The sequence below is a fragment of the Artemia franciscana genome, chromosome 4 (assembly GCF_032884065.1).
Source record: "Artemia franciscana chromosome 4, ASM3288406v1, whole genome shotgun sequence".
Lineage (NCBI taxonomy): Eukaryota > Metazoa > Arthropoda > Branchiopoda > Anostraca > Artemiidae > Artemia > Artemia franciscana.
In genome coordinates this window covers 5190202-5201371 of record NC_088866.1, presented here as the reverse complement: position 1 = coordinate 5201371, position 11170 = coordinate 5190202, and the positions used below count along the sequence as shown (strand labels likewise).

At 34.7% G+C, this 11170-nt stretch overlaps 1 protein-coding gene across 1 annotated transcript in view; it reads left to right on the top strand.

The window, feature by feature from the left end:
* The first annotated feature begins 4639 nt into the window (after window positions 1–4639).
* LOC136025893 (large ribosomal subunit protein uL18m-like) overlaps window positions 4640–11170 on the top strand; it is a 32225-nt gene continuing 25694 nt past the window's right edge. The window contains exon 1 of the mRNA XM_065701944.1: window positions 4640–4787. Within this exon, the coding sequence (XP_065558016.1) occupies window positions 4757–4787 (31 nt within the window). The 5' untranslated portion in view covers window positions 4640–4756. The remainder of the gene's footprint in view (window positions 4788–11170) is intronic.

The window sequence follows — 11170 nt, the reverse complement described above, 5'->3', positions numbered from 1 at the left end:
AAACTAAAAACTAATAAAAAAAACCAAAAAAGCTAAAAAACTAAAAAAAAACTAAAAAAGAAAAAATAAAAAAAGGAAAAAAAATGAAAAATAAAGGAGAAAAACAAAACTAAAAGAACTAAAAATAAAAAAAAACTAAAAAGAAGAAAAATTAAAAAAACTAAAAAAAGTAAAAACCAAAAAAAAAACTAAAAAGGGGAAAAATACAAAAATTTATTTCATCATATTCCATTTCAAAAACGAATGTATATACAGACCAGGACACCGGGATAAAAATGACGACCGGGACACAGGGAATATAAATGACGACCGGGACACAGGGACACAACTACAACGGGGACGCCGGGGGCACAGGGGGATATATAAATGACGACGGGGACACAGTGAATGTTCGATTAGCAATCACCATCAACAAAGCTCAAGGACAATCATTAGAATCATGAGGTATAACTAAAAAAACTAAAAAAAGGTAAAAAACTAAAAACTAAAAAAAAGACCAATTCAAAAACGAATGTATATACAGACCAGGACACCGGGACACAAATGACGACCGGGACACCGGGACACAAGGAATATAAATGACGCCCGGCACACTCAGAGAGAAATCACAGACTGGGACACCGGGACACAAGTGACGACCGGGACACAGGGACACAACTACAACGGGGACGCCGGGGGGCACAGGGGGATATATAAATGACGACGGCGACACAGGGAACGGTCGATTAGCAATCACCATCAACAAAGCTCAGGGGCAATCATTAGAATCATGAGGTATAGATCTGAATACGGATTGTTTTCCCATGGACCGTTATATGTTGCATGTTCAAGAGTCGGTAAACCTGACAATCTATTGATATGCACAGACAATGGGACAGCAAAGAATGTTGTATGTTCGCAAGTTTTACCTAGTTAAAAACATATATATATATATATATATATATATATATATATATATATATATATATATATTCACAGCTGGGACATAGGGACACAACTACAATGGCGTGTAACGACTTACGCGCGCGGGGGGGCTTGGGGGGGGGGGTGCGAAGCGCCACCCCAACAGCTAGTATAATATAATTTTAAATGTGATCTATTTTCCAATTGTCTGTGAAAGTTCAACTGCAAATTTCGAAAGGAGAGAGCATTGCATGCTTCAAAAATAATCTTGCATATTATATAGCCTAAGCTATTTCATTACCTTACCTTAAATTACCTTAAATCGCATTTGCCAGCCAGATAAGGTGGTAGATCCTCCTGTAGGTTCTTACTGGCGGTAAGTGATGTAATTATGTTGGCTTAGCTTCCCAGTCCAGCCTCCAATCAGCCCTCTCCCAGTCCCTGTCGACTCCAGCCTTGAAGGAGTGGGGAGTCTCAGCTTGGATGGTAGACTCGGATAGGCTATTCAAGAGGGGGACCACCCGAATGGAAAAGAAGCCAAGTCGTTCTTTTCTCCGACATTCAAGCAGGTGAAGCTTCAGACTGTGACCTCTTCAGATGCTAGCCAGGGAGGGGATAAAGATCTGGTTCAGGTGACCGGATTTGAAAATTTTGAGTGCCATCATCACATCTCCTCTATATCTTCGATACTTTAGCTTACAGTCATCAGCATATAATGTTAAAAGGTTGCATAGATAGGTCGTACAGTCGTTAATATATATACTGAGCAACGTTGGCCCAAGGATGGTTCCCTGTGGGGTGCCGCTTATGACCGGGGAAGTGGAGGAGGAAACTGGATCGCCATTATCAGTATAGATCATGACACGTTGAGATCTTCCACTTAGGAATGCTCCAATCCAATCAATCACATCTTCATGCACCTGGTAAGCTTTAAGCTTCAGCATTAGGTATGAGTGTTACACTTTGTCAAAGGCTTTGGCTTGGTTGAGTAAGATAATGTCGACCGGTTTACCCATATCCAAAATTTTAGTTGCATGATCATGGGTGTGTTCCAGGGACTTACTGTAGTAACCGAATGGTTACTATTTCCGTTCCTAGCGGGAAAATGGTTACTGCCCAACCCACTGGGAACGAGAATAGTTACTGCCGGCAGTATTCGCAGTAAGTGATTTTCTTACCGTGCTCAAAAGAATGGTTAGCGCAGTAAGTACATAATTCACCTTCTTCAATAAAAATCTCATTCAACAAAAAATAAATATGGACAAGAATGAAGTAATGGAATATGAAGTTATTTGCTTGAAAGAAGGTGGGACAGTGATTTTGCAAAAGAAAGAGGGATCTGAGCCAGCTTAGTAAATCACCATATTTTGGGATCAACATTAAAGGACACCCTGAGTAGTAGGCTATCTATTAGCAAGTAGGTTAAATCAATGAAAAACTTATTATTTAATTTAAAGATTTCCATGTTTTCTGGCATATCCAGGCATAATTATTACCTTAAATTGCCATTTGGAATCATTCTAAGGATTGACTTCTTCCAGGTAACATTGAGGCTCCATTAAATTGCCACATGGTAGCATTTTAAGCATTAAATCCTTTTAGGCTCTGTAAACAGGCCTAGGTGAAGTATTACAGAAAAGTTGAGGATTTATGGGCTGCCAAATCATTATTCTGAGACTGTCTTTAATCCTATTGAAGAAGTAGGCTAGGGTAGACTATTCAGAGTCTATTCCAAAGGATGGTAATTTTATCCAGTAAAATTCTAGTTGATTGACTTCTTGCTATCACTGAAATGGGTTAGGTTAGGAAAATGAAACTTTCAGGGATGGGTCTACAGGCTAAAGTATGTCCTGGGAAGGTATTTCAAAGTACACATCTCTACTCATTCTTGCTCTAGAGGGTATTGACCTTTGATGACCTCCAAAAATATTTATAGCTGAAGTTACATGTTTCCCATTGATTCTGCCAATCTATCACTCAACCTTTAACTCCCTGTTAATTGAAGCAACTGTAAACAAAGCAAGAATGGGGGAAAAGGTAACAGGTGACAGAATACATTGGAACTACATAATTTTGGCTATATATTTGCACATTAGGCAGGTTGGAGGTAAATTATAGTATAGAGATGCCTGCTTTTCCCTTGTGTATGTAGGCTAAGTAGAAGGTCACTTGTACCTGATTCTGTCCGTGTTGTTTTTAGTTGGGTGGGAAACATCCAAAGAAAGTTTCCTTTGAAAAGGAAAGGTGAGAATGCCCAAAAGTGAGATTGAATTTGTCAAAGCTTGGAGGTTTGCCCCTTCAGTCTGTTTAAAGGAAAATGGATTCATAATTGAAGCTTTGTTCATTTCAATCTTAAGGGTGACCTATATTTGTGACAATTCATTAAATGGTTGTAAAGGGGTTACTTTTGTTTATTCATTTGTCTTCTTTGTTTTCTAACAATTTTTTTAATCTTTAAATTGATATCCATTTCTTACAAATTTTTATTGATACCAGAGGCTCATTTGCAAGTTTTCACCTACTTTGTAATCCCTGGTCTCACAATTACATTTAAATTTACTGAAGCTAGGAAACATAGAGCTACTATCTATTTAAAGAAAATCAATGGATATAAGTAGGTTTTATTGTATTTAAGCCCTAGGGCCATGGCAATTAAAGACAAATTAAAGAAGATTAACTTTAAAATACTGGACATTAAATAAGCATGATAGTCACAAAGAAAAACAAATAACAAAATTATACTTCTGTGTTCAGTTGCCATCCTGAGCAACAGTCATAAATTTTTTAAATCTTGCAGAACATACACCCCAATTACATTCACAAGCTATCTCTCATGACCCACACTCTTGTCCATACATCCACATTTCAGGGAAATAGAAGGACCATCATACTGGTATTCTTCATTTTTACTTATATTTAATGGGTTTGAAAGAAAGTTTCTATGGCTAAGTCAGTAGGTGGTCCTTTAGCCAGGTAGTGCAATAGGAAGCTAGGGACCAGTCAGCCTATGCTCTTGCATGCCCTTCCTTCTTACTGTCCCTAGATTTCCATCTGTACTCATTTAAAGTTAGGCCAATTCTAGCTGAGGTTAGTCATATCACCAACCCCTATCCAAAACAAAATAAACTGACAATGCCAGGAATTAAACCTGTACCCCTTGGACAAAGCATTCCAGTCCAGAGTGCCTACCACTTAGCAAGGAACACAAATTTGACCAGAGAACAATAATTATTTAAAAAAAAGTAGAATATTGAAAAAAAAACTTGCTATAGTTGTCCCACTACTATCCTGTAAATGCTATAGGCCCATTTTATTTGGACAAATCAATTTAAGACAGGTATCAACAAAACTCCATCAGAGATTGTATATGCTTAAGATACAATCAAGCTATTTGAATGCTTAGTTATGTGATATTCCAGTCTTCAAATAATAAAAAAAAGAGAAAAAGTATATGATCTATTTATTTTTCACCAGCTCATTTGAGCAAAATCATTTGTGACAGCCAAATGCCCATGGTTGGCTTAGAACCTCTAAATGCTATGAAACAGAAGGAATAAAAAAATTATACTAATCAGCATTAAACTGTCCCTTAAATTTAAACACGTGAATTTAATTCGAAAATGACGCTACTGCTAGTCAGCTTACTGTGCCGTTCCCACTGGCTCTACCGCAGTTAGAAATGGGCAGTTACCGCGCAGTTACTGCAGTTACTGAAAAACCGTCAGCTGGAACACAACCCATATGACTGAATAAATTTGCTGTCGAAAGTTGCTGGTGTCGATTGACCTGTCCGATTTAAGCGAACTTTTTAAAATTAAAATCCCTGTGTTTTCTGCCTGTTACAATTTTTGCAATGAAATCATGTACACCTGCTGGAATTCAGAGTAGGCTAAATTACCTTACATATTTTAAACTTATAAAAAATTTTGCACTGCTGGATCAGATTTGTTCTTTTGAAAGAAGCATCGCAAAACAACAAAAGTAGAACCATTTTAATTCCTCATTTTAGGGTATGCAATGGACCCCCCCCTTGATGATTTTAGATTATTACCAAATTGTATGTACTAAAAGAAAGACCATAGATTGGAGGCTTTTGTCTATCTTGAAAAGTAGTTGAGTTACCATAATTGCCTAGGCTACCTTAAATCACATTTGCTAGCCTAGTGATAGAACAAATCCTGTGTCCATCAGCTTCAGTGATGATGGTTGATTATCTGTGGTATCCTAAATGATGCACTATAGTTTGTTGAGACACTTCCTATCTAGGCTACTATTGAGTTGGGTAAATGTTTAGTTTCATCACAAGCTATCTAAAGTGTGTATTACTGCATAGCCTATAGTAAGATTTGAATGGTAACATATTGTTTCTTTGTCATTATTAGAATATTATATCCATTTTTTAGCTTTCTAAAATCCCCCTCTAACAAGACTAAAAATGTATAAAGTAGGCTTACTCACTGGTAACATTACCTATAAAGCAAAGTATATTAGTCCATGAGCCCTGCAGGCAGCAGGGTGAGGTCTGTATTCTATATTTATTCAACAACAAGTAATAAAACTATAAAAAAAATAATAATAAAAAACCTCAAACAAGGTTTATTAAATAAATATAGAACACAAACCTTGCCTTGCTACCTGCAGGGCTCAAGGACTAATAAGCTATGCTCTATAGGTAATGTTACCTGTAAGCAAGCCCACTATACACATTTTTAGTTTGCCCCATAGAGGAGGAAGATCAGCCAGAAATGGATACACTCCTAGAATTAACATTTCTAAGTACTATAGTTAGGAAACTATGCTGCTTTGCAGCATAGTTTCCAGTTTAGACAGCTTGTCATAAAACTAAACATTTACCATGGCTTGAATACATCCACACTGGTAGAAGTTAATGTTTTTTTTTTTCATTGAGGGAGTTCCTCAAGCTGACAGCTCTATTTAAGAAGACCTTCTTCCTTAATCTGGTGTTTACTTGTTTCCAGAAAGGCTTTTGAGGATGATCACAAGTTCTCTTTGATTGTCTGGTTTTAAAAGGCCAGGAATGGTATCCTTTGCATTCAGAAGCTTGTACACTATTATCACATCACCTATTTGTGATGATATGCCAGAGATGATAATCTAAGCTTGCAGCAATAGGATAGATAGGATATGTCTTTAACACATTTTGTTGTCCTCTTCTAGACTCTTTCCAGATCTGCTTGGTCAGATCTACTGATTAGACCTACTGATTAGACATACAGTATACATTCCAAATTTTAGTCTTGGTTGAACTAGACTTGTTTATTAATTGTAATTCTAACTTTATAACATAGGCTACAGATTGATTTTATTAATCTTATTGTGTTGTTTTTTTATTGTTATCTACTTTTTAAAACTATTTCAATTTAAACCTCTATCCAATGTTGCAAATATTATATGTTAGACTGTAGTACCTTTCCATTTATAAATTAAAAGATAAATAAAAATATGGAAAAATGGTTATAATACTTTGACTAAATTCTAAACATTTTAGCTTTATACCCAGAAGCCTTTATCAACAGGAAACACAAACTAAATTTAAACAAAGCATATAAAGGAAAGGAAAAAAGCAAAACACTAATAATAAAAAAATTACATCTTAATAATGTTCAACATTATAATGTTCACTGTGTAAAAGCAACAAATCAAACAAAACTAGGACACATTAGGTTATCTCTCTGCTATGTCACAATGCAATGAAGCAACAGCAAAGATACAGTTGGTTGTTGGTTTGATAAAAAAAAAATCTAGCAATTGAAATATGGAAGTCTATCCATGACAAAAATTTACCTGTGTCCTAGGTTAAAACAATTAAAATTAAGAACATGTATTTTTTTAATTAGCATAATTTGATTAAAATCATAGTTATTTAGAAAGGAATTTAGCTCACTTTGTGAAAACTAGATTTCTTTTGCACTTTGAAACTTCTTAAAATGTTTATCCTTCTATACATTTTTTAAAGTTTGTAAAATCAACAAAATAATTGCATAACTACCATTTATTCCTATTTTATCTTCAAAACCAAGAAAATTATCAAGACAGTATTATATAAAAACTGCTTTTAAATCCCAACTAGTTGTTGGATCTTTACTAAGTTCTAAAAAAGACATAATACCAAAAAAATATACAAAACAGTGTAAGTAGAATACATTGTTTCTACAGGAAATTTTATGCAGGCAACATTTAAAAAATAGACTTCAACTGCATAAAAATGGGGTTGATTGTTCTGTAAAATGTGATAAAAAAACAGAATCATTTGACTCAGTAGTTATGGTACATCTGTTTGACCTTTTACACTACAAAACAATCTATGAATCCATTAAAGGATGGATGCAGAGTTGTCCTTGAGGGATTCTCTATATAAACAAAACAATCTATGAATCCATTGAAGGATGGATACAAAGTTGAGGGATTCTCTATATAAACAAAACAATCTATGAATCCATTGAAGGATGGATGCAGAGTTGTCCTTGAGGGATTCTTAACTCGACTGGGAAGCTACTGATCATCCAGGTGGTCACTAAACAACAATAAAAACAACTTTGAACATCAACTCTAGAGCTTCACAAGAAATTGTGAAAATTGTATCTTAAATTGCTCCAAGCTGCAATTTAAAATAAATCTAACATGGGTCCATCTTATGTCCTTATTATTGTAGACTAGGCCTATTTTGCAAGCTAAAAAAATTTAGGAGAGGGAGGGGGAGTAAAATCCAAAGTTCTAGTGCCCTTTTTAAGAGTCAAAAGGATCAGACAGCAACACCCTCTTTTCCCAAATGCACCGGATAAAAATTTTGAGATACCCATTTTGTTCAAAATTCTCCAAACATCCAATAACAAAAATTCCAGGGGACAACAAAAAGCCTCAGAGCCTGGAGCTAGGGTTATAAGTTATATCCTGGGGGCATTTAAGGTTTTTATGGAAGGGGTGGTTGCATAAAATTTGGAGAGGGCCTATTTGATTGAAAACTGGAAGTTCTAATGCCCTTTTTAAGGATTAAAATGAATCAGAGGTTAACTGCCCCCCCATGCCTTCTTTCCCCAAGTGCATCCAGTCAAAATTTTGAGATAGCCATTTTGTTCAAATGCTCCAAATATCAGCAAACAAAACCTGGTTTGAAACAAACCCCAAAGGCCAGGTACAAGGTTTGTAAGTTATCTCTTGGGGTATGTAAGGTTTTTATGGAAGGGGTGGTTGTATAAACTTTGAAGGAGGCTCTTTTGATTACAAATTGAAAGTTCTAGCTCTCTTTTCAAGAGTGACAAGTAATCAGGGGGCAACTAGCCCCCTTTCTTTCATCAAATGCACCCAATCAAAAATTTGAGATAGCCATTTTGCTGAAAGTATTCCAAAGATCAGAAAACTAAACTCCAGGTTCAACAACCATTTATTTTGATGCTCTAGATCCTTTATACTTTGTAAACTTTTATTTGTATTTAAATGCAAACATTTTAAAGCTTTTAAATATGTATAAATTCTGTTTTTTAAGAATGATAACATAAAACTTCAACAACCTCTGACCCCCCCCCCCAAGACTTTAAAAGATAAATTTTTGGACATGAAGAAAGTTGAAACTTTCAAGAGATTTGAGAGGATTTTGAAATATGCCAAAGTACACTTGTTAGAACTAATAAATAAGAATTGAATATTTAAATTATCACAGCTAAGACATGAAAACTGTAGAAATATTAATTTTATAAACCAATAAAAAATTTTGGTAATAACAATGAACAAAAATCAATTTTTAAAGAACTTTCATAAAAAGAAGTTTTTCAAAGAAAAGTAAAGAGCCTCATTAAACCCTAGACTAGCAGAAATAAATTCCTAAAAAAGTCCAAATTAAATGAAGCTCTGTGTATCTGGTTCTTCAAAAAAGTATATTTACAATATCTAGAAGCTAAGGGTATTAAATTGAAACTTGCAACTAATGATAAACTCCTAGGGTAACAATTATAAATTATACAATATACTCTTTTTTAATTGCAGGAATTTTTGTTAGGAAAAGGGAAAGGGGGATTGTTTGATTCCGATTGTGTGCAAAAAGGTTAGGTGTACTAATGCATAGTTTCAAGGAATGTTGAGGGCTATGTTAAACTAAACCAAAGGACACTATGTGCATCCAGTTTTCCAAAAGGCATATTTGCAATATCTTGAGAACAACTGAGGGCATTAACATGAAGCTTCAGGACATGTTGAGGAAGATGTTGAAAGATGGTTTTTTGAAATGGATGTTGAAAAATAAACAATTTTTTTTTTTCACAGACACTTCATATAGAAGGGTAGCTGTATCAACTTTTGTGGGGGCTCAATCAACTGGAAAATAGAAGGTTTAGTGTCCTTTTTAAGATTAAAAAGTCATCGTTAAGAAACTAGATCCTCTCTTTACACCTTCTTATCCCCAAAAGGATTTGATCTAAATTTTGAGATAGCTGTTCTATTCAAAATAGTACAAAGGTCAAATAAATATACCTCAAGGGTTAACAAAATCCCCCAGGGCAAGGACTGTAAGTTATGCAAGCTGTCCATAGTTGACACATGTTTTTTTTTGGGGGGGGTCGTATAGGCTTCAGAGCAGTCTCATTAGGTTTTAAATAGAAAGTTGTAGTTGCTTTTTTAAGAGTCAATTGTGATTGAAAGACAACCAGCCCCCCTCCCCCAAGACCTTTCCCTCCAAGTGCTTTGAGATATTTGATGTCCAAAGTGAGCCATTTTGTTCAAAATAGTCAAAAGTTAAACAGCTATAACTAAGTGGTTGGCAAATTTCCCAGGGCATGGGCTGTACTGAACCAAGTTGCCCATTGTTAACTTATCAGGGTTTTGTGGAAGGGGTGATCATATTAGCTTTGGAGGAGATTCATACAATGGAAACCGAAAAATTTAGCCCCATTTTTTAGAGTAAAAAGTGATTGGAGGGTAACGACCACCCCTCCCCCCTCTTAGGCCCTTTTTACCTTAATGCACCCAATTAAAATTTTGAAATAGCCATTTTGTTAACAATAGTCCAGAAGTTAAACAAATATAACTAAGTGGTTGACAAATCCCCCAGAAACCTTGGGGCAAGGGTTGTAACTTTTGAAAGTTGCTGATTGTTAACTTTTAAGGTTTTTGTGGAAGGGGTGGTCATATTAACTTCGGAGGGAGGTCATTCGATTGGAAATTGAAAGTTCTAGCTCCTTTTTTAAGAGTCAAAATTGATTAAAGGACAACTAGCCCCCCTCCCCCAACCATTCCGTTTGCTCAATTACATCTGGTTAAAATTTTAAGATAGGTTTTTGTTCAAAATAGTCCAAAGGTCAAGTAACTATGCTTCTGGGGTTGAAGTCCCTGGTTAAGGTTGTAAACTATGCAAGTTGCTTGTTGTTACTTTGATTTACTGATTTACAGGGCAAGGGCTGTAAATTATGCAATTTGCTTATTGTTACTTTGATACTTTGTTGAAACTTTGGTGTTGAAAACAAACAATTTGATTTTGAAATGGGGAATGTTGAAACACTTTTGCAATCAAAAACAAACACAAATTAATAAAAAAAAGTTAATGGATGAATAATCATGACATGGTAGGCTTTAGACTGTTACAGTTAGGGAAGTGGGCAGTAGCCAAACTGTTATAATGTTTTGTTTTTTTTTATTTAAGCTTGATTTGCATATTCATTTTATGTCTTACTTGTTTTAAATTTTATTTATTCATTTATATTAGTTGTATGTTTGTTTGCTGTGATTCTTTATATAAATAGCCAATATTAAGTTATCAAATTTTAGTCATAGGCTAAAGGATTTTTTTTTGTGTTTAAATAATGTATAACTTACTTAAGTGAAACTAGTTTTTTTTTTCTTCCAAGTTGACTCGAAAAGGGAACCTGAAAAAGACAAATATAAAACAATTATTATTTGCTTAACCACAATTTCTTTTCAAATACTTTATAACCTACCTGCATGATTCTGAAGTGTTTTTCCATGTTGACTTAAAAGGGAACCTGAGAAAGGCAATTATCAAATTTTAGTCATAGGCCAAAGCAATTTTTAAAAAATAATTTATGACTTACTTACGTGAAACTTGAAGCTAAAGCAATTTTGTTTTCAAATAATTTATTGACTTTCTTACGTAAAACTGAAGTTTTTCCCTCCATGTTGACTCAAAAGGCAATCTGAGAAAGACCTATCAAATATTAGATAAACGCTAAAGCAAATTTTTTTTTTCAATTAATATAAAACTTACTTGCATGAAACTGATTTTTTTTTCATGGTGACTCAA